Source organism: Amphibalanus amphitrite, unplaced genomic scaffold (assembly GCF_019059575.1).
Source record: "Amphibalanus amphitrite isolate SeventyFive unplaced genomic scaffold, NRLGWU_Aamphi_draft 000954F_arrow, whole genome shotgun sequence".
In the NCBI taxonomy this organism is placed as follows: Eukaryota; Metazoa; Arthropoda; class Thecostraca; order Balanomorpha; family Balanidae; genus Amphibalanus; species Amphibalanus amphitrite.
The window spans coordinates 241,285-265,774 of record NW_024882448.1 but is presented as its reverse complement, the minus strand read 5'-3'; the positions used below and the strand labels follow the sequence as shown (position 1 = coordinate 265,774).

The 24,490-nt window shown below is 44.8% G+C and overlaps 1 protein-coding gene across 1 annotated transcript; it reads left to right on the top strand.

The window, feature by feature from the left end:
* The first annotated feature begins 5,189 nt into the window (after positions 1-5,189).
* On the top strand, positions 5,190-22,528 carry LOC122368509 (glutathione S-transferase Mu 4-like). Its single transcript, XM_043342497.1, has 5 exons — positions 5,190-5,696; positions 6,136-6,276; positions 13,479-13,661; positions 14,259-14,354; positions 22,027-22,528. The coding sequence occupies exons 1-5, from the start codon at positions 5,667-5,669 to the stop codon at positions 22,225-22,227; spliced, it is 651 nt and encodes a 216-aa protein (XP_043198432.1). The 5' UTR covers positions 5,190-5,666; the 3' UTR covers positions 22,228-22,528.
* The last annotated feature ends 1,962 nt before the right edge of the window (positions 22,529-24,490 follow it).

Sequence of the window (24,490 nt, the reverse complement as noted above, 5' to 3'; positions counted from 1 at the left end):
ATGCGTTGAACACGAGTGTTGGTGTCTGGTTACTGTCACTTTCCTTAACCCGCGCCGGGCCGGGGGGGGGGGGTGTTTGAACACCCCCCCCCCTGCGGCTCTTCGCAGATATCTCAAAAACGGCGGCGCGGAGCGCTGTCGTTTTAGGCACACCTGTTTGTGCATCTTTTCCGCACATGTTCTGAAAATTTCAGACCCAGGTCGCCTTAGGTCAGGTCACCAGGTCACGCCAAGTGACCTCACTTTAGAAAAAAATAAGAATGCTCGTCATAGCTACACCGATTGATCGATTGCCTTGAAACTTTTAGCGATTGATAAGAGTAACATTATCTATAAAACTTATATCTCGGAATTTTGATATCGGTGACCTAAGGTCAGGTCAATTTTGCGGTCTCTCCATTATAAGTCAATGGTAGAAAATTGAAAAGCGTCTGTTTTGCACGAACGCTATTCTAGACACTCTCAAACATCGAGATGTAGGTAAAATTGACACACTGAGCCGGAAAATGGCAACTGTGGCCCCTCGTTATGTCCCCGAGGTCATCTCAGGTCACGAACAGAATCTAGCAGTTTTTCGCTAAGAACTTATGATAGAGGCGTGCTAGAGCGCTGAAAACGTCTTAGATGTGTTTGGCTCGACGTTGCGGATCGACTGATATGCAACATGACCTTTTCCGGTCAGGTCATGACCTTGACCTGAGGTCAAATTTTCAAGTTGACCTTTCAAGGTCAAATTATAGTTCATTCGACGCGTCTCGACGAGAGGAACACGTTGCTGGCAAAAGTAATGTCATGGCTCGTTTGAGTCAAAAGTTATTGCCGAAAAAACGCTTTTCGTAAAAACGGCTATTTTTTAGTTTTTGCCCTCTTGAGGCTAAACCGTTGACCTGAGGTCAAATCTGAGAACATTACTCAGAAAGGTCTGTAAAAGGGCTATCGAATGCGCTTTTCCGCGGCGCTGTAGCTCCATCGGTTCCCAAGATAGCTGTTGGCAGTTTCCAAAATGTTGAAATAGTCAACATTTTACCTTTGGTGACCTCTGGTGACCTGACCTGTGACCTGACCCAAAAAATGACCAAGTGTTTTCGTCCTTATTTTGGACGTTCTTTCGATTGCCGCTTACCGCGTGTCGCTACGTGGCCCAGGAGCCGAGTTAGAAGGGGGGTGTCCAGACCCCCCCCCCCCGGCCCGGCGCGGAATCTCAGAGCACCGGCCCGGCGCGGGTTAAATTATACCTTATGGGCACTTGCCAGGTACTAAATCATGCATCCTAAGCATTTTAAAAGCTCGGTCTTGAGCTTCAGGCAAAAGTAAACGACAGAACTTCGATTTTTGGCAGTCTGTGATGTTATTTAGAGTGGTGTGTGATAGTTATGATTTTATGGATAATAAACTCAAGCTTTGCTTGCGTGTGAAGTGAATGAACTTTTTTTCGAATACCTATCAGTGTTTCTATACCTATGACATTTTCATGAAATGATGGTGCTGCCAGAAGTGCTAGATTGGCCAGGTGCTATAAAATTAATAGAAGAAATTAGGACCCTTGGCCTTATAGGTATTAGGTATAGGAAATTGCCAATGAAATTAGGCTATATTTTGACGCAAATGGGTGTAACGCACCCAAATTTCATCGGTCAGAGGGTTTTCAACCCCTTCAAATCTGCTTCTAGCTTTTATTTAGCTTCTACAATTACACAAGCAGTTGGCTTATCATACTGCTACGCATATTAGCTATTAGCTATCAGCTATTTCGTTGCTATATCCTAACCAGATGATGACGACGATGCCGCCGCAGATGCCTAGACCCAAACGACCAATGGCGCTTGAAAGTTGCTTTGGTCAAAATTTGTGACGCCCATTTGAGCGGCACTTACCGGCATATCACTATAAACCCACGAGCCCAGGCACAAAAGCTTGGCCACATGCTCCGATTGAGCCACCGGCCAATGCAGCGTGCAGGCCATAGCACATGCAGTGAACATGTAATCTAGAAGTTAAGTCTAGCTGAAGAAAAGTGGATAGCACAATCAGTGGCGGCGGAACATCTTGAATTAAGGGGGGGGGGCACTGCCGACTTTTGGTCCCATTCTTTCCATGCAACGCCCATAGGGCTAATGTTAAAATGCCAAAATCAAAGGGGGCACGGTGCCACGGTGCCCCCTCGTTCCGCCGCCTATGTATTGTGCTGCACAATACATTTTCGAGCAGAGTTAGGTCGGCTTAAGATTACTCATGACGGCCATCTTTCCATTGGGACAGTCTCTTTTATGACGATTTATTACGACTCGAACCCGTCAGCAATTTAAAACAGCATAATTGGGTCGGCAATTACAGCAAATGACTGCACTGAGCTGCATTTTGAAGTGGTCGCTTCTTGATTACAGTGTTACCTACCTGACCGGGCTGACGTAAGGACAGGCAGTCTCAGTGTTTAAAGGGCATCAGAGTTTAAATGTCATCAACAGCTTTCGCTGGGTAGGTTTAATGCATTCAGCTGAATAGGACGCCGGATAAAGATGGTAAGTTTAAGTCCTCACTGCTTTCTAAATGCGAAAAAAAAAACTTTAGAAAACATTTGCATTTAACATGTGATGCTACTGGATAGGCAAAACCCGTCTGTATGCCATTAGGAAGGTAGGAAGAGCTCAAATTAGTCAACGGAACGCTTGACTGGAGCGTAATGTTACAGTGACACTCAACATGCCTAACTGAAATGTCAAATGTATTTAATCGATGTAGTTTTGGTTTTCTGCAGCAGGCTCTCGCAACAAAAGATCAAAAAGGTATAGGCATAACTAGGTAGGTAAGTCCTATAAATAAGAGTAAACCACTCTGCCAATCATATTGTTTATAAAATGGACTATTGGGTTGGTTCGCTGAAATTAAAGCTCAAAGCTTAAAACATCAAACACAACGTTCACTAACCTATAAGCTACCTACATGTTGCTACATGACCTACATAAGATTCATGTTCATGGTGTGTCAAAAGTGGAAATGCCGGTGTGCCGTCTCGCAACCCGGCAGCCCGCCGCCATAGGGAAATTCATGTTTTTTGTCGCTTTTTCGCTCCCTATGAGTCACTTGATCTAATTAGAGCTTAACTAGGAACGACGCGGATCACTTAGACGTATTCGGGAGCCGAATACGTTGTTTTGGAGCCAATACCTGGGAAACTTCATCCGCCCAATGCGAGTTTTTAACCCGCGCAGGGCCGGGGGGTGTTTGAACACCCCCCTTGCGGTTTTTCGCAGATATCTTTAGTTTTTGGCACACCTGTTCGTGCATCTTTTCCGCACATGTTATTAAAATTTCAGACCCAGGTCACCTTAGGTCAGGTCACCAGGTCACGCCAAGTGACCTCACCTCAGAAAAAATAAGAATGCTCGTCACAGCTACACCGACTGAACGATTGCCTTGAAACTTTCAGCGATTGATTAGAGCAACACTATCTATAAAATGTTTATCTCGGAATTTTGATATCGGTGACCTAAGGTCAGGTCAATTTTGCGGCCAAACATTATAAGTCAATGGGAGAAAATTGAAAAGCGTCTGTTTTGCACGAACGCTATTCTAGACACTCTCAAACATCGAGATGTAGGTAAAATAGACACACTGAACCAGAAAATGGCAACTGTGACCCCTCGTTATGTCCCCGAGGTCATCTCAGGTCACGAACAGAGTCTAACAGTTTTTCGATGACAACTTCTGATAGAGGCGTGCTAGAGCGCTGAAAATGCCTTAGATGTGTTCGGCTCGACGTTGCGGATCGACTGATAAGCAACATGAACTTTTCCGGTCAGGTCATGACCTTGACCTGAGGTAAAAAATTTTCAAGTTGACCTTTCAAGGTCAAATTATAGTTCATTCGACGCGTCTCGACGAGAGGAACACGATGCTGGCAAAAGTAATGTCATAGCTCTTTTGAGTCAAAAGTTATTGCCGAAAAAACGTTTTTCGCAAAAACGGCTATTTTTGGAGTTTTTGCCCTCTGGAGGCTAAACCGTTCACCTGAGGTCAAATCTGAGAACATTACTCAGAAAGGTCTGTAAAAAGGCCTATCGAATGCGCTTTTTTGCGGCGCTGTAGCTCTATCGGTTCCCGAGATAGCCGTTGGCAGTTTCCAAAATGTTGAAATAGTCAACATTTTACCTTTGGTGACCTCTGGTGACCTGACCTTTGACCTGACTCAAAAAATGACCGAATTGTTTTCGTCCTTATTTTTGACGTTCTTTCGATTGCCGCTTAACGCGTGTCGCTACGTGGCCCAGGAGCCGAGTTAGAAGGGGGGGGGGGTGTTCAAACACCCCCGCGGCCCGGCGCGGAATTTCAGAGCACCCGGCGCGGGTTAAAGGAAATAGTTCACTTTTAACATGGGGTTTTGAACCGGAATAGCAGTTTCGTAGCTTGAGCTGAGACTAGCACAAATCAGGAGCTTTTACGGCTCAATGATCACCCTAGACGAAGATATTCCATTTATCGTTCCGAAAAGAGTGCCTTGCAGAGGAACGTGTGCCTTGCACAGGAATGCAGCCACGTCATCGTCAGCCAATCAGCATGCTGCTTACAGCCAATGCAGTATGCGTAGGTTTGAACTACGCGATATGATTGGTCAACGCGTAATAAGCTTCCGCGTCAAACATTATTTTACATAGAATATAGTTCGTCCTATATTAAAATATAGAAAATAATTGATTTTACAAAAAGGTTTTATTTTATTTCATGATCATTTTGAGCATTAAAAATCATAAATCAATAGCAAAATACTAATTTCAGGAAAGTGAACTGTTTCCTTTAAGAGTCTACATGCCCAAATTAGCGTTGAGCGCGGCCGTTTTCGGTCGGTTTTCCGCGACCTTTTGGCGAAATCGCCTTATTTATCCAACCGGGGTGGACTAATTCGCTTAACTAGGAATAAGGCGTTGAAGAGATTTATTCAAGGAATAGAGCTGTGCAAAAATATTTTTTGTATAGTTACAATCCGACCTTCGACTCCTATCCTACCAGCCCTGAACAGGAGTACCTATCAAAATGTCAAATGATGTCTCTTTAGAGGTGGCGACGTCGCCATCATCACAGTCATGCCGTATGCGATGTTAATCTTAGGGTGGATCCAGCTTTTTGAGAGCTGATATCGTGACGATTCTTTATCAGCCACTTCAAACACTTATAAGCTCTGACCTATCAGTTACAAACACACTGTACCGTACTCTCCGATAAGTTTGGAGCTCAGGACAGTCCTAGTTGAACGGCAGGACAGTCCTAGTTAAGTGCTCGCGGCAGTCTGAGTCTCGTGCTCGCGCCAGTCTGAGTCTAGTGCTCACGACAGCTTGAGCTCACAGCTCACGGCAGTCTGAGTCTCGTGCTCACGACAGTCTGAGCTCACAGCTCAAGGCAGTCTTAGCTCAGGCTCGTCGCTAGATGCTCTACATTCAGCCTAAGTGATCAGTGATCTATTATTATCGACTGACGCAGTGACCGACTCATTCAGCGATCATTGCGATAACCAGTGAATCCAGTGATCATTTCGATCATTTCGAATCGATCATTGGATCATCTAGTGATTTTCGTAACCACACTGCCGATCCTATTACAAATTACGGCTAATAATCGCATCAGTTCATAATTCATCGTGAATTGTCATTTGATTTCGAAACAAGAAACAGAGGATGGAGCTCGGCTACTGGAAAATTCGCGGGGTAAGTCGTGTCTGTATAGTGTATAGTGTTTAAAGCTCTGATGGGCTTGCCGGCATATCCCAAACCAATCCCGATCTCGTATCTTAGCGGCTCATTTTTTTTTCAGCGTACCCAGTTAATGATCTCTTACTATGTCGTTTTTATTCGCTTATGTCTCATTTTCTCAGCCGTCCCAGTCAAGTCGTCTAGGCATGTATGTCGATTGCATTATATCAAAGACTTCTAATTTTCTCAGCGAGCTCAGTCGATTCGTGTCTTGTCATGTCGATTGCATTATTTCAAAGACATCTAATTTTCTCAGCAAGCTCAGTCGATTCGTGTCTTGTTGTCATATCGATTGCATTATTTCAAAAACTCCTAACTTTCTCACCAAGCTCAGTCGATTCGTGTCTTGTTGTCATGTCGATTGTATTATTTCAAAGACCTCTAATTTTCTCAGCGAGCCCAATCGATTCGTCTCCTGCTGGAGTACACGGCGGAGCGCTACTCGGAGACCTTTTACCAGTGTGGACCGGCACCCGACTACGACAAATCGGGCTGGCTCCAAGTCAAGGAGAGCATGGGCCTCGACTTCCCCAATGTGAGTATTTTTAGGAACTTCCCTTAGCGCCTTAGGTCTCCCTTAGGTGACTAGATCCATAGACCACTTTATACCGTAACGAAGACGAAGACGGGTATACCGGGTGGCCCAGAAAAAACGTTCCCAACTTTCAATCAATATTTCTCAGAAAGTGATAAAGATAGGTACAACATTGAAACTTCCAATAGTCAATGCGGCATACATTTTCAGTGAATGGTATGATTTTGATGTTATTCGGTCAATTACTTTTTAAACGGTTCGTGTTTCTAGCATGCCATGTAAAAAATGACTTTTTTGCTCTGTTGTTTACCAAAAATGTGAGTGAACGGGCCACTTCCATCTCGGCACCACGGCCTACAGCCATGACTGCTACTGGCAACTAGTCTCATTGGTGGTTCAGGCCTCAGGGTGACACATTCCCTCTAGCTTTTTTCCTTATTCGGTCGATTTACTATTTGATCGTCTTGAAGGGAGGGCGATCAGCAGTAATCCATGCACCGTGCCACTCCTTCGCCTCGAAACAGGACTTGTGTTGAAACGAATGGCATCCATTAACACAACTTTGGCTTAGTATTTGAATATTTGGCACATAGGTGTGACAAAAAAAAATATATGAAATAGCAACACACGTGCTGGTATCATTCAAGCCGTTCTATTTTTTTTTTGTATTTTTTCTAACATGGTACGTTTAAGCCAATCATTACTTCCGTTCAACAACGGCAAAAAAAAACAAAAACGTCTTACTTGATTCAACATAAGATTGCTGGCTTGAAAATGATGGTACAGTGTTATAATTTGACATACCAATGCGCAAAGAAGTGACGCAAACTTGATGAAAATTTTGGCTCGTTATTTGCACTCGAATTTGAGATATAGGCCTCCAAAGTTCGGAACGTTTTTTTGGGCCACCCGGTATAGTGGTCTATGCTAGATCCCTTTCCTTATGTCTCCTTTAGCGGACTTGCACAATGTAGGTATTTCCTTGAAAAGTTCACAGTACAGTCAGTCTTAAAAGTTAAAAGTACCGCGCAAAGTAACGGTGGATCCATCAAGCCTGACCGAGGAGGGGCTTGCTAAATTCGAGTCACCGAAGCAATGGACATTCTCATCCATTCCCCAGGTCAATTGGTTCGGTGACTTTCAAATTATAGCAGACCCTTCTTCGGTCAGGCTTGATGGATCCATCGTTACTTTGCGCGGTACTTTTAAGACAGACTGTTCGAATGCGGATCAGCACCTGACTTTGGCAAGTCAGGCTGGCTTAAATTCAGGGATAATATGGACGCCCAAGAGAATTGGCTTTCCGCGCACATCTGGGAAGGAAATGTCTAAAGAGGGAAACCGTGTGCACAGCCATGAGCCAGTCGTGGAGCCGCTAGGTAGGGGAGATCCGTGTAAGACGCCCAGGGTCGGTAAGAGGCCCCATCGCTTTTTTTACCAAACCAATAATGTTATTTATTTCTTAATGTTCTTGTAAAGCAGAAGCCCTCTTGAAACAACAACTCACGAAACCTGAGGTATCAGGTGCGTCGCAGCGACTTTTGGTAAGCCTGTTTCTGTTTTTGCCCCTTTACTTGCTAGATATATGCATCTTTATCACCCTTATATATCTGAAAAAACAATGGCTATCAAATGCAATCTTATCTCATCGAAATCGTCACATGTTAGCTTCAGAATAGACCATGTTCTGGTGCGCTGCAAATGTCTCATAAACCATAAATATTGTGACGTTAAAACACTGCATTTTTTTAAGAGGCCCTCCCTTCGAGGATGATAAAACGCCCCCCGATAAAAAACGCCCCCGATGCTAAAACGCCTGCACCTGCGGCGGACGTGGCATTCTTTTTTCAAGGAGTTTTTTTTTTTTGTTTTTTTCTGTTCCCTTTCTTAGAGGTAATAGGTACAATTTTCGTTGGTCATCAGCGTTTGGTTGTGCTAGTTTTCGCATTGTTCGAGCGCTTTGGAAGTGTTATTGGTTTCGATAACACCGTATTTGCTTGGCTTTTCGAAATAAAAGGCCTTGCAGCTGTGTTCGCAAAGCGTCTTTTACAAGTCGACTTGACTTGTAAAACGCCCGAGGGGGGGGGTCTTACCATACCCATAGTGTAAGAGGCCCTTTTGCAACTTTTTCCAAAATGTTAAAGTTTACGGTTTGTGTACCCCCTAGATTCATTTTGAATGCAAATACAGGGTGATTTTTTTTACTTGTTAAAAAGTAATGAGGTCTAGTTGCGTTAAAATGCAAATATATATTGCACAATTATATACCAGGATGACGAGCATTCTGGAACATTTTGATTTCATGCAGACACGATGTGAAGGAACGTCCATTGTGTATTTTAATTGTGCTTGAAGTTACCCCCTCTCTCACCGACACGAATCAGCCCGCCTGAGCACGTGTTGAACAGCACCATGGACTCCCATACTCATTAGGTGGACTGAAAAGGCTCCTATCGCCTATTTTCAGCTCTGCCAGATATTTCCAATGTTTTCTTGTTATATCTGCCATAGCTGGGTCCAAAAACTAGAAGTCTAGGGAGGGCAGGTCGAGGATTTTTATACTGGCGGCCCTGGTGGTGTCTGATTCGCAGTTTTTCTTTCTCCCTGAAGACTGATTCTTCAGAGGCTGCACATATGCCAGATAGACCTTTTGAAGGTTATTTATGACTACAAGCTTGTTCGTGCATTAGTTAACGTCTTTCTGAGGTATCTCCTTGATGATCGTAATGCTTCGAACTGCCTCAATGCTTCAAAATCATCGTTTTGTGTCGTTCTTTACTGAACGGCGGTGGACCATGCGTGCCCAATTGGTGGGACATTTTCAGGCTCCATTGGGGCCGAGGCCGTCGGTTAAAGGGACTATCCCACCTTCTAAAATGTTGTTAAAACCAGTTAAATTGTGCCCGACTTTATAGATTGGATGACCAGGAACACGGTTCTGGCATTTATTTTTCATTAAACATCTTAGGCTTCCCATATTCCAAACACAAACTTTCAAATATGTGACGTCACAGCCCAAAATTACCTCCTTCCCCAGGCCACATTACTGTCATAAAGCTGATTCTTTTTACTCTGTAGGCACCACAACAAAGTTCAGACCAAGTTTTAAGCGATTTTTCAACGAACAAACCCATTTAAATCAGAACGACTAAACGAGGTGACGTCACACTAACGGTCGCTCCATGTTGAAGATAGGGCCTTGTACAAGGCCCATTTTCAAATGAAGGGAACGAATTTCTTCAACACCAAGAGGCCGCGGGGGTTGCAACCTAGATAGATAGTGGTTTCTGAACCTCGCCGCAAACTTGGCTATCTCAACTCAAATCCCATGTTAAAGGTGGGATAGTCCCTTTAAAGGAAAAGGACCACCTTCGTGAAATATGAAGATATCGTTGTTTTTCATTTTGACATTATTATTTTTCATTTTCTTTTTAAAACTGGTGCCAAAAGTGCACAATTCGCGAAAAAGTATTTAAAACTATTTAACATATTGGTACTATGTTGATACTCTCTACAGCACCTACTGTATGATGGCATAGCGATGACGTCACACTCAAGCCAATCAGCGTTCAGAAGACAGACTCGTCGGATTGTGTCAGATAAGCTGATTGGTTAAAGCTGAGCTGGTTGGAGCTGATTGGTAAAAAACCAAAGCCTCGCCGCGGGTGGCTGTATTGTCGGATAAGAACGCATTCCTGGGATAAGGACGCATTCCTGGCGTATTTTCTTTTAAAATTGCCGATAACTACGAATGGAGGCCGAAATCGGCCGTAAGGAGGTAGACAGATAGGTTTTCGGACACGGACTACAAGATGGCTATCTTAGTTTCAATCCCCATGTTAAAGGTGGCCCTTTTCCTTTAAAATGGACAAATCATGACATCATGCAAAATGTCCCAGATTTATCTATCACGTGCATTGCTTTTTTGCACGCGATTTTTCGATTTAGGGACCACCATTGACGTTTACTTTTTAACAGTTAAAAAAAAATCACCCTGTATGTATGGGAAAATGATGCATGCTCACAGCGCATGCACACGTTAGCTCTTAAATATTATCAGTTGTCTAAGAATAGCAACTGAGCTTAACCCGCGAGTTGCTGGGGGGGGGGGGCGTTAAACGCCCCCACTTTTTTCGCCGGGCCATAGTGCGGCGCGCCAAATTTTGGGTACCTGTAGGGAATTGACTGAAGTTTATTGTGACAAAGTTTCAAAAAAATCGGTCGGAAAATTTTTGAGATATCGAGGTTTTAGTGACGTCATGATTTCTGAGTTTTCGACCAAAAACGGCATATGTTCAAAAACTCATATAAAATCACCGAATAGACATATAGACATGCCGTAAACGCCATTAGACTGCCAATACCATGGAGAATCAAATGGCTATCTTTGATTATTGATTATCGTTCCGCATTTTCCAAAATCTTGAACTGAATCGTGACAATTTCTCGTGACTACTTCACGACCATGATACATGAATTTCTTAAATTGAACTTTTTTAGACAAACACGTACACATATGATAAAATGAATGTCACCATCGTGTTCTACGCCCCAAATTACCCATAAAACATGTGTCACAGGCTGCGAATATCAGTTTTTATTTTCGGGGATATGTGCCTGCCCGGTTGACCTGACCTTGACCCTGACCTATGCTTGACTGACCCCTGCATGGAGCTGACACTCTTGTAGGCCTTATATGATGGATTGTGCACCGTTTTGACAGAGTTTATGACAAGAGGCGCCCATTGCGAAGTCCTGAAGTCCATGCTACTGAAAGCCCGATTTCAGGTGTTTGACCTGACCTTGACCTGACCTGTGACCTCAAAATTCAACTTTAAAGTACTCATCTGAAGCGTCTCGTCGCGTTCTTTCGTTTGCCGCCTCGTGCGTTTCGCTGCGCCTATTGGTTCTCGAGTTATCGGCTGGGGGCGTTTAACGCCCCCCCCCCCCCCCAGCAAACGGTGGGTGGCGAAATACCCCAGCAACTGCCGGGTTAAGGGGGGCCTCCTGCACCACTCTCCCCTAATATTTCGTTGCGGGAAGAGACAACTACGCTAGTGTTCAAATGTTTCATTAATTACATGTTCACCACCACGTCGAGAGAGCGATAGGTAGAAATCGTCGGGATATTATATTCGTTTCTACATATATTCTTCTATATTCGTTTGTACTTACGTCATGAAACAAATATAACCAGTAAAACGCCTTTTGGGCGAAGAACGAGCGAGCGAGATGGTGAGCCCTGCACGTGCGCAAGGGCGAGAGGGTACTTCCAACGGGCTTGTGCAAAACACCCTTCTAACAGGTCGCTAGCGGTGTGCCAAATTTGAACGCAATCGGCCCAGCCGTTCCTGAGATCTGGAAGCGGCATTCTGCACGTGCGCACGTGCAAGCGGGGTCCAAACTGACTTTTGCACGGCACCCTACTAACTGGTCCCCAACCGTGTACCAAATTTGAGCGCAATCGGCCCAGCCGTTCTCGAGATCTGGGAGCGCCCCCTGCACGTGCGCACGTGCAGAAGCACCCCAACCTTAACCCGCGCCCTGCTGGGGGGGTGTTTGAACACCCCCCCTTGTGGTTTTTCGCGAATATCTCAAAAACGGCGGCGCGAAGCGCCGCCGTTTTTGGTACACCTTATCATACATCAATTCTACACATGTTGTGAAAATTTCAGACCAGGGTCATTCAAGGTCAGGTCACCAGGTCAGTTGAAGTGACCTCACCTCATAAAAAGTTTCAATGTCTGTCATGGCTACACCGAGTGACCGATCGCTTTGAAACTTTCAGCGATTGCTAAGAGCAATAGCATGTACAAAATGTTAATCTCAGAATTTTGATATCGATGACCTAAGGTCAGGTCAATTTTGCGACCTCCCCATTATAAGTCAATGGGAGAAAATTGAAATGCACCTCTTTTGGACGACAGACATTATAAACACTCCCAAACACCGAATTACAAGTGGTTTAGACACACTGAACATGAAAATGGTGTCCGTGACCCTTGTTTGTGCCCTGAGGTCATCTTAGGTCACGAATGGTATCTAACAGTTTTTCGCAAATAACTTTTGATAGAGGCATGTTAGAGCGATGAAAACGCCTTATATGTGTTCAGCTCGACGATACGGATCGACTGATATGCAGCATGACCCTTTCCGGTCAGGTCATGACCTTGACCTGAGGTCAAATTTTCAAATTGACCTTTCAAGGTCAAGTTATAGTTCAGTCGATGCGTCTTGACGAGAGGAACACGATGCCGGTAAAAGTAAGCTCGTACAAGGCTTGGGTCAAAAGTTATTGCAGAAAAACTGTTTCCGAAAAAATCGGCTATTTTTGCAGTCTTTGCCCCCTGCAGGCAAAACCGTTGACGTTAGGTCAAATCTGAGAGAATTACTCAGAAAGGGCGTTAATAGTGCTATACAATGCACTTTTTCGCGGCGCTGTAGCTCTATTGGTTCCCGAGTTATTCGTTGGCTTCTTGGAAATTTTCGACATTCGACCTGGAAATCGGCGAAATTTTGCCTTCAATGACCTCTGGTGACCTCACCTTTGACCTGACCAAAAATTGACCGAAGTGATTTCCTCATTATTTTTTACGCTCTTTCGAACGCCGCCTTCCGCGTATCGCTACGTGGCCCAGGAGCCGAGTTACAAGGGGGGTGTTCAACCCCCCCCCCCCCCCAGCAGAGCGTGGAAATCCAGGACCCCAGCCGGGCGCGGGTTAACACATGCAGATGAATTATCTGATGGAGTGTGTACCGAGTTTCAATTCAAATTTCAATCGGCCCAATCGTTGTGCCGTTATTGAGGTTGCAATTTTGGGGGTTCTTAAAAAATGTCCAACTTTAACCACGCGCCACGTGCGGTGGTTGGCAAGAACGCATGGTGGCCATCACACCACAGAACTTTTACGTCCAAGTGACATTCAGTAAAGAAGACCGCTTGTCAATCGGATGTCCCGTTCCTAAGATATTAGCTTTTGAAGAGCGTCCCCACGGCCGGCCGGCCGGCCGCTCATACTCAGGATTTTCAGTAAAAACTCGCTCGCTCGCTGCGCTCGCTCGCTCGTAATCAGACCTCTCTATCGAGCGCAGCACCATCAAATTGAGATAAAATTGGCTGTGTAACTCCTCTCTCTCTCTCCCTCTCTCTCTCTCTCTCTCTCTCTCTCTCTCTCTCTCTCTCTCTCCCCTCTCTCCACCAGCTCCCATACCTAATACACGACGGCAACCGGCTCACTCAAACCAACGCCATCTTACGTTACATCGGCCGAAGACATGACATGGTGGGCAAAACTGAGGAGGATCACATGAGGCTGGATCTGCTGGATAACCAGCTGATGGACTTCCGCAACGGCTTCTCCAGGCTCTGCTACAGCGCAGACTTTGTGAGTCAGAGTTACGTCATTAGCACAGGTTTTGTATGTGTGACGTCATCAGCAGCGACTTTGTGAGTTTTTGTGACGTCATCTGTCACACTCTGGTTGGCGAGTTGGCAGGTTTTTGCACCTCTGAAAAGGTTGAGAGGCTTGCCAGGCCTGGCTACAGCAGACTTTGTGAGTCTGTGATGTTAGATGTAGAGGTCAATTTAACACCATGGTTGTGTATAATCAATGGTGTAATATGCTTTGTGTAACATGTGAGACTGAGAATAGGTGATTACATTCGACCCGTATTTTCGAGGTGCCAATAGATGGTAAACAATAAACAGATACCCTGTTGGAAGCCTTTTGGAGGCTGAGATCAGCATATCTTTGGAAATATTACTGGTTTGTTTTAATACTGCTTTATGCTATTTAGGCATCACTGCCGACCCGATTTTCTACGAATGTTTCCTTCAAATGCTTCAATTTAGGTCAAAATTGCTCAATTATATTTGGCCACTCAACCAATGTTGATCCAACGGTTTGTTAGTGTCTGTGAACCGTTAGCAGAAATTCATCGACGAATAACTTGTAACTTTTGTATGTTTTTTTTCGTCACAGGAGAAGCTCAGGCCCGAATACATCAAGACAGCCCTGGTCACCATCGGAAGATTTTCCAAATTTCTTGGCGAAAAGGACTGGTTGGTGGGAGAAAAGGTAAATACACGATCTCTGATGAAATTATTTTGAAGTAAAATTTCAATTAAACTGTATTTTCAAAGTCACAAAACTGGGCTTGCTTGGGACGTTTTTGTTGCAAATATTGATAAAATAAGAGCTTATCTATGTATGTTGTATCTATGTATCTATCTATGGCATGTTGATCTTCAATACTACCATCGCGTTAGGCGGCACGGGCGGACATCGATAGCAGCGCCTCTATCGGTCACTAGGGAAAGCTGGGCTGTAGGCGACGATATACCGGCTGAGTTGTCACGCGTTGAATAGGTTTATCAGTTGATAGTATCAGTAGATCAATTGATAGTACTCTATTCGGTATTGAAAACTTAACGCTTCATCAGGCCATGCTCCGCAGAGGTGCACAAACCTTCCTACTTGCCTACAATGTAGGAGACAGGAAAGAGCCGAAGAGGGAAACCGCGAGACAGATTTCAGTTTTGTGTTTTCTGAACAAAAATGACTATAAGAACAGCTAACTGGTAGCAATTGGTCGGTACAATCAGCTGTCAACGGCATTTGGTCATTACATTTCTTTACGTGTCTTCAAAAACAGTTCCTACAAATCTCCTCCATGAGACACCCACGAGACAGTTCCCATTGGATTAACATTGTGTCTCATGAGACACCGTGTAGGTAAAATGTAGGATGAAAAACTGCGAAAGTGGTGGGCATGTTTCGAAAAACGGCGCACAAATTCTTGGGGCGCCTTAACAAAACTCCTGTTCGAAAATGGGTTCTGGTAAAGTTTCGTCAGCTGGTTTCCATAGCAACCGCCATTCGTGGGACAAGCTGACGCCATTTGCTAGCGCGTTGCGTGGTAACCAGCTATCGGTGTCAGTTGAATTTGAAAGATAATTGTAACAGTGAACAGCTCGCTTCAGTTGCTGTACTGTGCTGTGGATGTGTCTTGCGCAGTGTAAGCAAAGTGTATAAGGACTTTCACATTATATTTTGTGATGTGATGGTGTGGTAATAGAAGGTTATGAGCTCCAAGTGGAGTTAAGGAATTGCCAAAGAAATGAAAACTCTGCATGGGCCGGAAATCTGCAGCCTGCACTTCTATAAACTCTTCATAAGAGGTTCGTGGCAGGGGGCATTTTGGGGAGCGATTATGGAGGTGCTGGTAAATAGGCAGGTACCCAACCTAATTGGCTTGATGAGAACTGAAACTGAAAGTCATATGAATTGTGAAATTGCTTTACCTATCCTATCTGATCACTTCTACTTATTTTTTTTAAATTTTCCATTCATTTTGATTGATAAAGAACAACATTGAAAGATGCTAACATGCAGGTAACTACCTACCTAGCTCTAATGTAAATAGGTACCTAATAATTTCCTTCAAAAGAATATATGGCTTTTCAATGTACTTGAGATTTAGTAATTGAAGGCATCTCACTTAATTTTGAACATTACCTAGGTATAACTTCCCTAAACTGCATGACAAATTTTCAATTTCCTTGTTGTAACACCAATACCACAAACATTCATCTGGGCACAAGGCTCACAACATCAAATTATTCATGTTTTATAGACAGGTACCTATACATCAAAAATGCAACAGATATGTGATTATTTTAAACATAAGCTTTGTGTTCAGTTGTGTATATAATAATTTTGTGGGTGGAAAATGTGTCGTGAATTGTCTACAGGTCTGTGTAGAATTGTAATTAATATGATTATAGAAAAAGGAATGGTCAGTTAAGCAGTCAATATGTTTACTCAATAACAAGATATGCTGGCATGGAGTTTGCTCATGAGTTTGCTTAAAAACCTTTCAGTTAGTGTGGGAAGCATAGCAATTTGAAGCATATGCTTATAAAACTGATTTGTAATGGGGTTTGTGAAGTTCTCCATAAATTTCACACCTAGCAATGTACCTACCTAATGCATTGCATTACTTTAAAAAGAGGGAGACCATACAAGTTGTCAGGTAGGTAGGCTTTGACATTGATTTCAAGATTTCAAGGTGATCTGTGCTTTTTGCTTATAACTTGTCCTCATTCTCTGACTAAAGGAGTGGCAATACAATCTGACTTGTTCTATTTTCCTCTTGCCTTGCCATTTTTGACATAATCCTTGCCCAGGCTATATGTTGGTATGATGAAGGTCAATCAGATGACATATTTCAAATATTACAGTCATGATTTCAGTTGAATTTGCCTAACTTTATTTAAACAATATAAGATTACACATTGCATAGCTATAACAGCAATATTTGAGCCACCACTGGCATATAAATTAATAGGTTGCAAAACATTACTCAGCAAAAAGAAATCAGTCATTGACAGTGGAGAAAACACATCTAGACTTGACAACAAATTACAATTGATTATTCTTCTACCATTCATGTTGGCATAAGTAATAATTCAAATGGATACTTAGTGCATTTTTCTTAAGATTTTAAGCACATGAGATCCATCCAAAGGCACAGACTCGGAACAAAGGCTGTGTTATAAACAAGGATATTGCACCTTTTTGGTATCTTAACATGTTACTATATTCCGATATCCTAAGAAAAATAATATGGTAATCTGCCCTGCTTCATTTGATACGTATCGATGAGTAATTGGATGTTGCGGGAATGCAGTTAGTTTTCCGGCAGTTGTCTCCAGCAGCGACAAAATGGCCGCTTACTTTCTGTCAAACATTTGCTTTCATATGGTTAAGTACATTAATTCACTTAGTCTAACTTTGTATAGCAAATCTCCAGTTTTACTTCGGAAAAACCGGCAGCGTGTTCCACATTGGTGACCCCGCCAGGCGAGGCAGTTCCGTCGGTCGTCGATGTCCTTCGGTCATATAACCCCCAATAAAACTAGCGCGTTGAACGATCGGCAGCATGGATGGTCTCACACCATCCATGGCAGGGACCGACCTCACAGAGCCACGCAGAAAACAGGAATATCGGATTTATCTGCCTCTAAACTGTAATGTATGAATGCGTCATGAAAATTTTACAAGACAGCTGAGGTTTGCTAAGCAAGAAAAAATAGACCAGGATCTGTATTAGCGAAGAGATTAGCGATGCACGTGAAATGTGTATAGATTGCAGTATAGATGTAGTCAGCGATGGATTATAAAAGGATTTAAAGCCTCTTCTTAAAGCCTACAGTCAAAACGTTTTCTGAACGTTTGTGGTCCTCAATATGATAGGTTCCATAGCAATTTAATGGGCTTCGTCCCATTAGCAAATATTGCAAAATCGTCCTCAAATAATGTTTTCTTACCTAAATGAAGTAATGTTGATCCAGGAAAAAACTTGTTACACACTCCTTAAAGTTTCATATTCCTAAACAGAAACACTGATGTGCACCGTACACTGCAGTGTTACGTCACTTCACCTTCAGCCCGCCAAGTAGTAACTGCCCCACTAAACGGGAGAGGGACGCTATGGGACGGCAGATGGACGGCGACGCCCGTCTGGTCCATGTGGAACTGAACCCTCATTGGATGAGAGGAATTAATTGAGCGTCCCGGTGGTTTTATGAGGGTAGTTCTTGACTTTCCAGTGTTTCCAGACACAGTCAACAACCAGACCGCCTCACTCTAGTCTATTTATACACCACCAGTATGCATTTCAGGTGGAGGTGTACCAAGTCCTGCCTCGCACTTTGTCCAAAGCAGCGCATACCGTATGTCTGTCGGCTTCTTAAAAAAATGACGATATATCTGCGGATAGCTTCAGAAATAAAAACACTTCAGGAATAGCGTTTACGTCCTGTAAATATTAATAACTGTAATGTAAATAACCAGCTTTACTTGAAAGTATAGATATGTTGGGATATACCTAAGGATGATCGGTGAGACAAACCGGAGCCATCGGAGACCGTGTAGGAGACAGGCTGGGCTATTTGTGCACCTCTGAGGTTTATAGCCATCCGTCTTGTGAAAAAGTTGTACTTTTGCCTTTAATATTTCTACAGGCAATTTTAGAAGTGTCTTCACATGGATTACAAAACCGTTTAGATTATTGTATTCACTTCAAGCCTTCCCTATTGTTCTTGATGATGCGGGAACTATTTCTAATTAGTGTTTCTCTAGCTTAGTAAAAGAACATCCTGTGCAAACGATGAAAAAAGCATAAATGGAAGATTTTAAATGCAATTTTCTCTAACAATTAATGGTAAATTCTCTACATATCAAGGAAAAGGAGCATGCTATTTGATAATTTAAAGTTCTTGGGGCCAGCTGTTTTCTTCTTTTCTTACATCGCCCCAATGGCCGCGAATACACTTGTGATAACGCCTATCGGAACTTTTATTCATCCTATTTTTACTCCTTAACTTTTTCATTCATTTACCGAAAATTTAAGTCATTTTCTGTTGTTGGTCTAAACTCTAAAACTCGCAGTAGGCGTAGGTAAACCTGGCCAAGAGCTTTGTGCTGAACATGCTTTAACCCGGCAGCTGCTGGGGTATTTCGCCACCCACCGTTTGCTGGGGGGGGGGGGCGTTAAACGCCCCCAGCCGATAACTCGAGAACCGATAAACGCAGCGAAACGCACGAGGCGGCAAACGAAAGAACGCGACCAGACGTTTCAGATGAGTACTTCAAAGTTGAATTTTGAGGTCACAGGTCGGGTCATGGTCAGGTCAAACACCTGAAATCGGGCTTTCAGTAGCATGGACTTCAGGACTTCGCAATGGGCGCCTCTCGTCATAAACTCTGTCAAAACGGTGCACAATCCATCATATAAGGCCTACAAGAGTGTCAGCTCCATGAGGGGTCAGTCAAGCATAGGTCAGGGTCAAGGTCAGGTCAACCGGGCAGGCAAATATCCCCGAAAATCAAAACTGATATTCGCAGCCTGTGACACATGTTTTATGGGTAATTTGGGACGTAGAACACGATGGTGACATTCATTTTATCATATGTGTACGTGTTTGGCTAAAAAAGTTCAATTTAAGAAATGCATGTATCATGGTCCTGAAGAAGTCACGAGAAATTGCCAAGATTCAGTTCACGATTTTGGAAAATGCGTAACGATAATCAATAATCGACGATAGTCATTTGATTGTTCATGGTATTGGCAGTCTAATGGCGTTTACGGCATGTCTGTATGTCTATTCTGTGATTTTATATGATTTTTTGAACATATGCCGTTTTTTGTCGAAAACTCAGAAATCATGACGTCACTAACACCTCGATATCTCAAAAATTTTCCGACCGATTTTTTTGAAACTTCGTCACAATAAACTTCAATCAATTCTTTACAGGTACCCAAAATTTGGCGCACCTGCGGCGCGCCGTTTTAATGCTATGGCCCCGCGAAAAAAGTGTGGGCGTTTAACGCCCCCCCCCCCCCAGTAACTCGCGGGTTAACCCGCGCCCCGTAGGGGGGGGGGCCGAAACGGCCTTCCCCTGTCCTTTTCGGTCGATATCTCCTAAACGGCTGGAGATATCGCCACCAAACTTTTAGGACCCCTCCGGGCATCAATTTTACACATTGTGACCAAAAATTTTTCCAGAGGCTATGATAGGTTGGCCACAAATGACGTCAGAGTGACGTCATGTTCTGTCATTTTCGACCGAGAAAAGACCTTCGCGAGAAGACCTGTCAGGACTACAGCTTTGAAGATACAGAAAAATGATCAAGACATAAAAGGTGTAGAATTGACAGGGCTACAAAACTGCCATCTCGAATTTTTGAAATTTTTGAGTTTTGACCCCCAAAAATCAAAAAAGCATTTTTTCGGATATATTCGCCAAAAATTCCAAAAAGTTTTTTGAGTTTCGAAAAAAACGGAATATATGTGATAGTGCCTACCGTCTTCTATCTACATACCAAATTTCAGATCGATACCTCGTTTTTTGGCCAAGTTATAGCGAAAAAACTGTTCAAAAATGATGACGTCAAATTTTCAAACTCAATTTTTGGCAATTCTAGAACTCGTAGAGCAAAACGAAGACCACCATTAGACTCCCCGTGACGAGCTGCATCGAATCGATACCCATTTTATGCAAAAATATCAACTTTGAAATTTGACCTAATTTGACCTGACCTTGACCTGACCTTCACAAAAACGTGACCTAGGCTGGCCCCAAAGGCTGCCTAACCCACATAATCGCATTTGTCAAGTAAAATGGACCATAAAACATGTATCACACGACACATTCATATTGTGACCCCGGTGACCTGACCTCGCTGTGACCTGACCTGGTATCAGTGACCTCAGATAGCAAAGTATGTGTTTGACGAACAATGTACCATCGATGGTTTTCAATAAATTACCAATTTACTCGCTTTCACAGCACATTTCTTGAATTGCCTGTGAACGGTGAAAATCTGACCTTTGACCTGACCTGTGACGTCATCGGTTTGACCCAGGTCAATGAAATTTGGTCACAAGGTAGTTCCCGGGTGGGGCTATCGAACGCCGTTTGAATTTTGAAAATCGGCCGGTAACTTTCCGAGATCTTAGGGGGGGCCGAAACGGCCCCCCCCCCCCCCCCCCCCTACGGGTGGTAGGGTCCGCCGGTAGCCCTACGGGGCGCGGGTTAACACGCGCACCGACGGGGGTCTGCGCCAACTTAGTACCGACAGCAAGATAGCGACAAACGGTAAACGGCATCGGATACGCACGGACAAGGTCTACAATTTTTACACAGGTCATTTTCAGGTCAGGTCAAAGATGACGTCACAGGGGTCAAAAAAGTCAAAAGGGCGGCGCTAGATATGGAGAGTTTTTCTCGAATAACTTTCTAATTAGTCAAGATAGGAACAAACTAAGGGCATCATCGTGATCCTCTCGTCGATCCGCATCGAATGATATATATGTTGACCTCGAAAGGTCAAGGTCAAAGGTTGACCTCAGGTCATGTGACCTCGAGGTCATCATGTATATCATTCGATGCGTCTTGACGAGCTGAACACAATGAGACCATCGGCGCGGCTGTATCTTGTTCCTGTACGGAGTTATTGGCAAAAAACCGCTGGTGACCTTTGATGACGTCACATGACCTTACAGCTGACCAACAGCAAAACAGACCTCAAGGTAGTGAAGGTTGATCGCATATAAAATCATGTATGGTATATGGTGCCATTCCGATCCGTTTTAGTGGTAAAAACAGGTAGTTGATTTTTCCCCCATTGACTTATAATGGGGACTTTGGGGAGGTCGAGAAATCGACCTGACCTTAGGTCACCGATATCAAAATTCCGAGATATAAAAATTGTAGCTACTAATGACCTAATAACCTCCTGCGACTTTCAAAGGCCTCCTCCATCTACTGTAGCTCTGGCACGGTAACAAAGTTGCAAAAAAGTGACTTGAGGCTGGGTCATTCAAAGTAACCTGGTGACCTGACCTTAAACGTTAGGAAGTTCAAACTTGCACACCATGTGTAAAATTGATGAGAGAATAGTCGTACCAAATTTCGCGTAGCGCCGCGGTTTTCCCGCTATTCGCGAAAAACCTCAGGGGGGGGGCGAATATCCGCCCCCCCCCCGTCGGTGCGCGTGCTAACAGTGTCTCTTTCATCTGACCACGTTTCTGTTTGACACTTGACCGCGAGTTCAGCACCAAAACGTGTGGTTATCAGCGGACCAATATGACCGCATCTTTGTCTGTTTACACAGCCGTCAATGGTCAATTCTCTACTGTACAAATCTGACCAATGCCCATGTATTTGTCTGCTCTCACAGCCAACGGTGGTCGATTTTCTCTTCTACGAACTACTCGACTGTCATCGTATTCTTGAAGCCAGCCTTCTGAAGACGTTCGACAACCTCGTCCGCTACGTGAAGCGGTTTGAGGACCTGCCACGCATCAAAGCTTACATGGCCAGCGACCGATTCATGAGGGCTCCGCTCAACAACACGATCGCAACATTTGGATCTGAGTGATGGCGGTGCGGCTGATTTAGTTACTTTGGCTAGCTCTCGTTTGTAAAGGAATGACATCAAAATGATATTTAGCCATCTTTTAGTTGACGGATTGGAATTGTGTTTCTTAGGCCCCGATACATGAGAAAAGCACTGAAGCATGAGCATGAGTGAGCTAAGCATGAGTAAAGCACAAAACCTGAATGTCGCGTTATATTCGGATTCGCTCTGTATGTCCATTGTCCATATATTCGGACTCGCTCTACCTATGTTCAATACAAAATACGTTTGATATGGTTGAGTAATAAATAGTCGTCAAAATGGTGCATTTTGTCAACTTGCTTTATTTATTTACGATGAAATGAGGTATAAATGCCGTGTGCATGGTACCTACCTATCAGTGTTTGCTTTGTCACGCCCAGCACATGCGAATTTGCTCAGCAAATGTCGGACTGAAATATGTCAATGAACCCATAAAAAAACGAGTCAAACAGGCAACGATTGCTTATCAATTCAAGCGCATTGCGAAAAAAGTCTAACGAACCCCATCATCTGGTATGCATTACCCCAATGAACACGTCACGTACTTCAGACTGCATGCTAAACCATGCAGGTGATCGTATAGACAATAGCACTGGCGGATCCAGGGGGGGCCACAAGGGCCATGCCCCCCCCCCCAAAGGCCTAAAGTGGCCTGTTTGGCCCCCCCCCCACCAAAACGCCAGAAAAATTGCTAAGAAAATATACCTTGATGGAGGTTTTTAGCCACTTGGTGAAGTAAAGCTTTCCACAGCATAATATGGAAGCAATATAGTAGCAGTGAGGGTCAGTCAAAAGTTGCGCGAGCGGAGTCGACCTTAAAAAAAAAGACTGTTGTTGGCACGTGTTTATGGCGCGGCAGCTGGTAGTTGGCGGTGTTTCGCGTGGTGTGGCATCACTGGCGGATCTGGGGGGGGGGGGCACGGGAGCCTGAGGTGCCCCTGACAGGCCCGTGGTGCCCTTGCTAGGCCTGTGGTGCCCCTGGACCCTGGCAGGCCTGTGGTACAGTCCACAGCAGAAGTAATGTGGGGTTTCAGTCATGGGTATGTTCTGCTTCTGAAGCTTAGGAACGATTAGCCAGACTACAATGAAACTTTGAATGTAGCTTATATGTATCGTCACCCTTGCAGCTGCAACTTTAGCTATTGACATCTTCTTTTCAATCACTTCGCATTAAACAATCGCCAGTCAAAGCCAACCGTTGAGTTTGGTAAAACCCTACATTACTTTAGCGGTGGGCTGTACCTCTGGCGGGCCTAGGGTGCCCCTGCTAGGCTGCTGTTGCCCCTGGGACCTGACAAGACTGTGGTGCCCCTGACAAGCCTAAAGTGCCCCCAACAGGCCCGTGATGCCCCCGACAGGCCCAAGGTGCCCCTGCGTGATGCCGTGATGCCTGCGAGGCCGGTGGTGCCCCCTGCGAGGCCGGTGGGGCCCCTGACAGGCCCATGGTGCCCCTGCTAGACCAGTGGTGCCCCTGGCAGGCCTGTGGTGCCCCTGCTAGGCCGCTGGTGCCCCTGGGCCCTGACAGGACTGTGGTGCCCCTGACAGGCCCAAGGTGCCCCTGCAAGGCCGGTGGTGCCCCTGTAAGGCCTGTGGTACCCCTGCTAGGCCTCTGGTGTCCCTGACAGGCCCATGGTGCCCCTGCGAGGCCGGCGGCGCCCCTGGCAGGTCTCTGGTGTCCCTGGCAGACCTGGGGTGCCCCTGACAAGCCTGTGGGGCCCCTCACAGGCCCATGGTGCCCTTGCTAGGCCTGTGGTGCCCCTGGCGGGCTGGTGGTGCCCCTACTAGGCCGGTGGTGCCCCTGACAGGCCTGTGGTGCCCCCGGGCACCAAGGGGGTCATGACCCATGTGGCCCCCCTTGGATCTGCCACTGATGCATAATATATTGATTTGTAAAGGCGTTATGGCTTATGCAATATGCAATTGCAGGCACTTGGTATCCCTCACTTATCCCTCATTGGGGCTCTGGCGGGCTCCTCAGGGCCCACGTCTATCTCCGGGAGCCCATATAGACAGGCTCCTTTGGGTCCTTTCAGTACACTATAGCATAAGAGGTCTCCATGCGAGTCCTATACATACATCTGAGGGCGTACCCTGATGTCTGAGGTACCCAACTGCAGCTCCAATGGTCTCTTCTTACACTGGCGGATCCAGGGAGGGGGCATTTAGGGCCATGCCCCTTCCCAGAGGCCTAAAGTGGCCCGTTTTCCCCCTCCCCCAAACGATAATGAAACATAGTTCAATC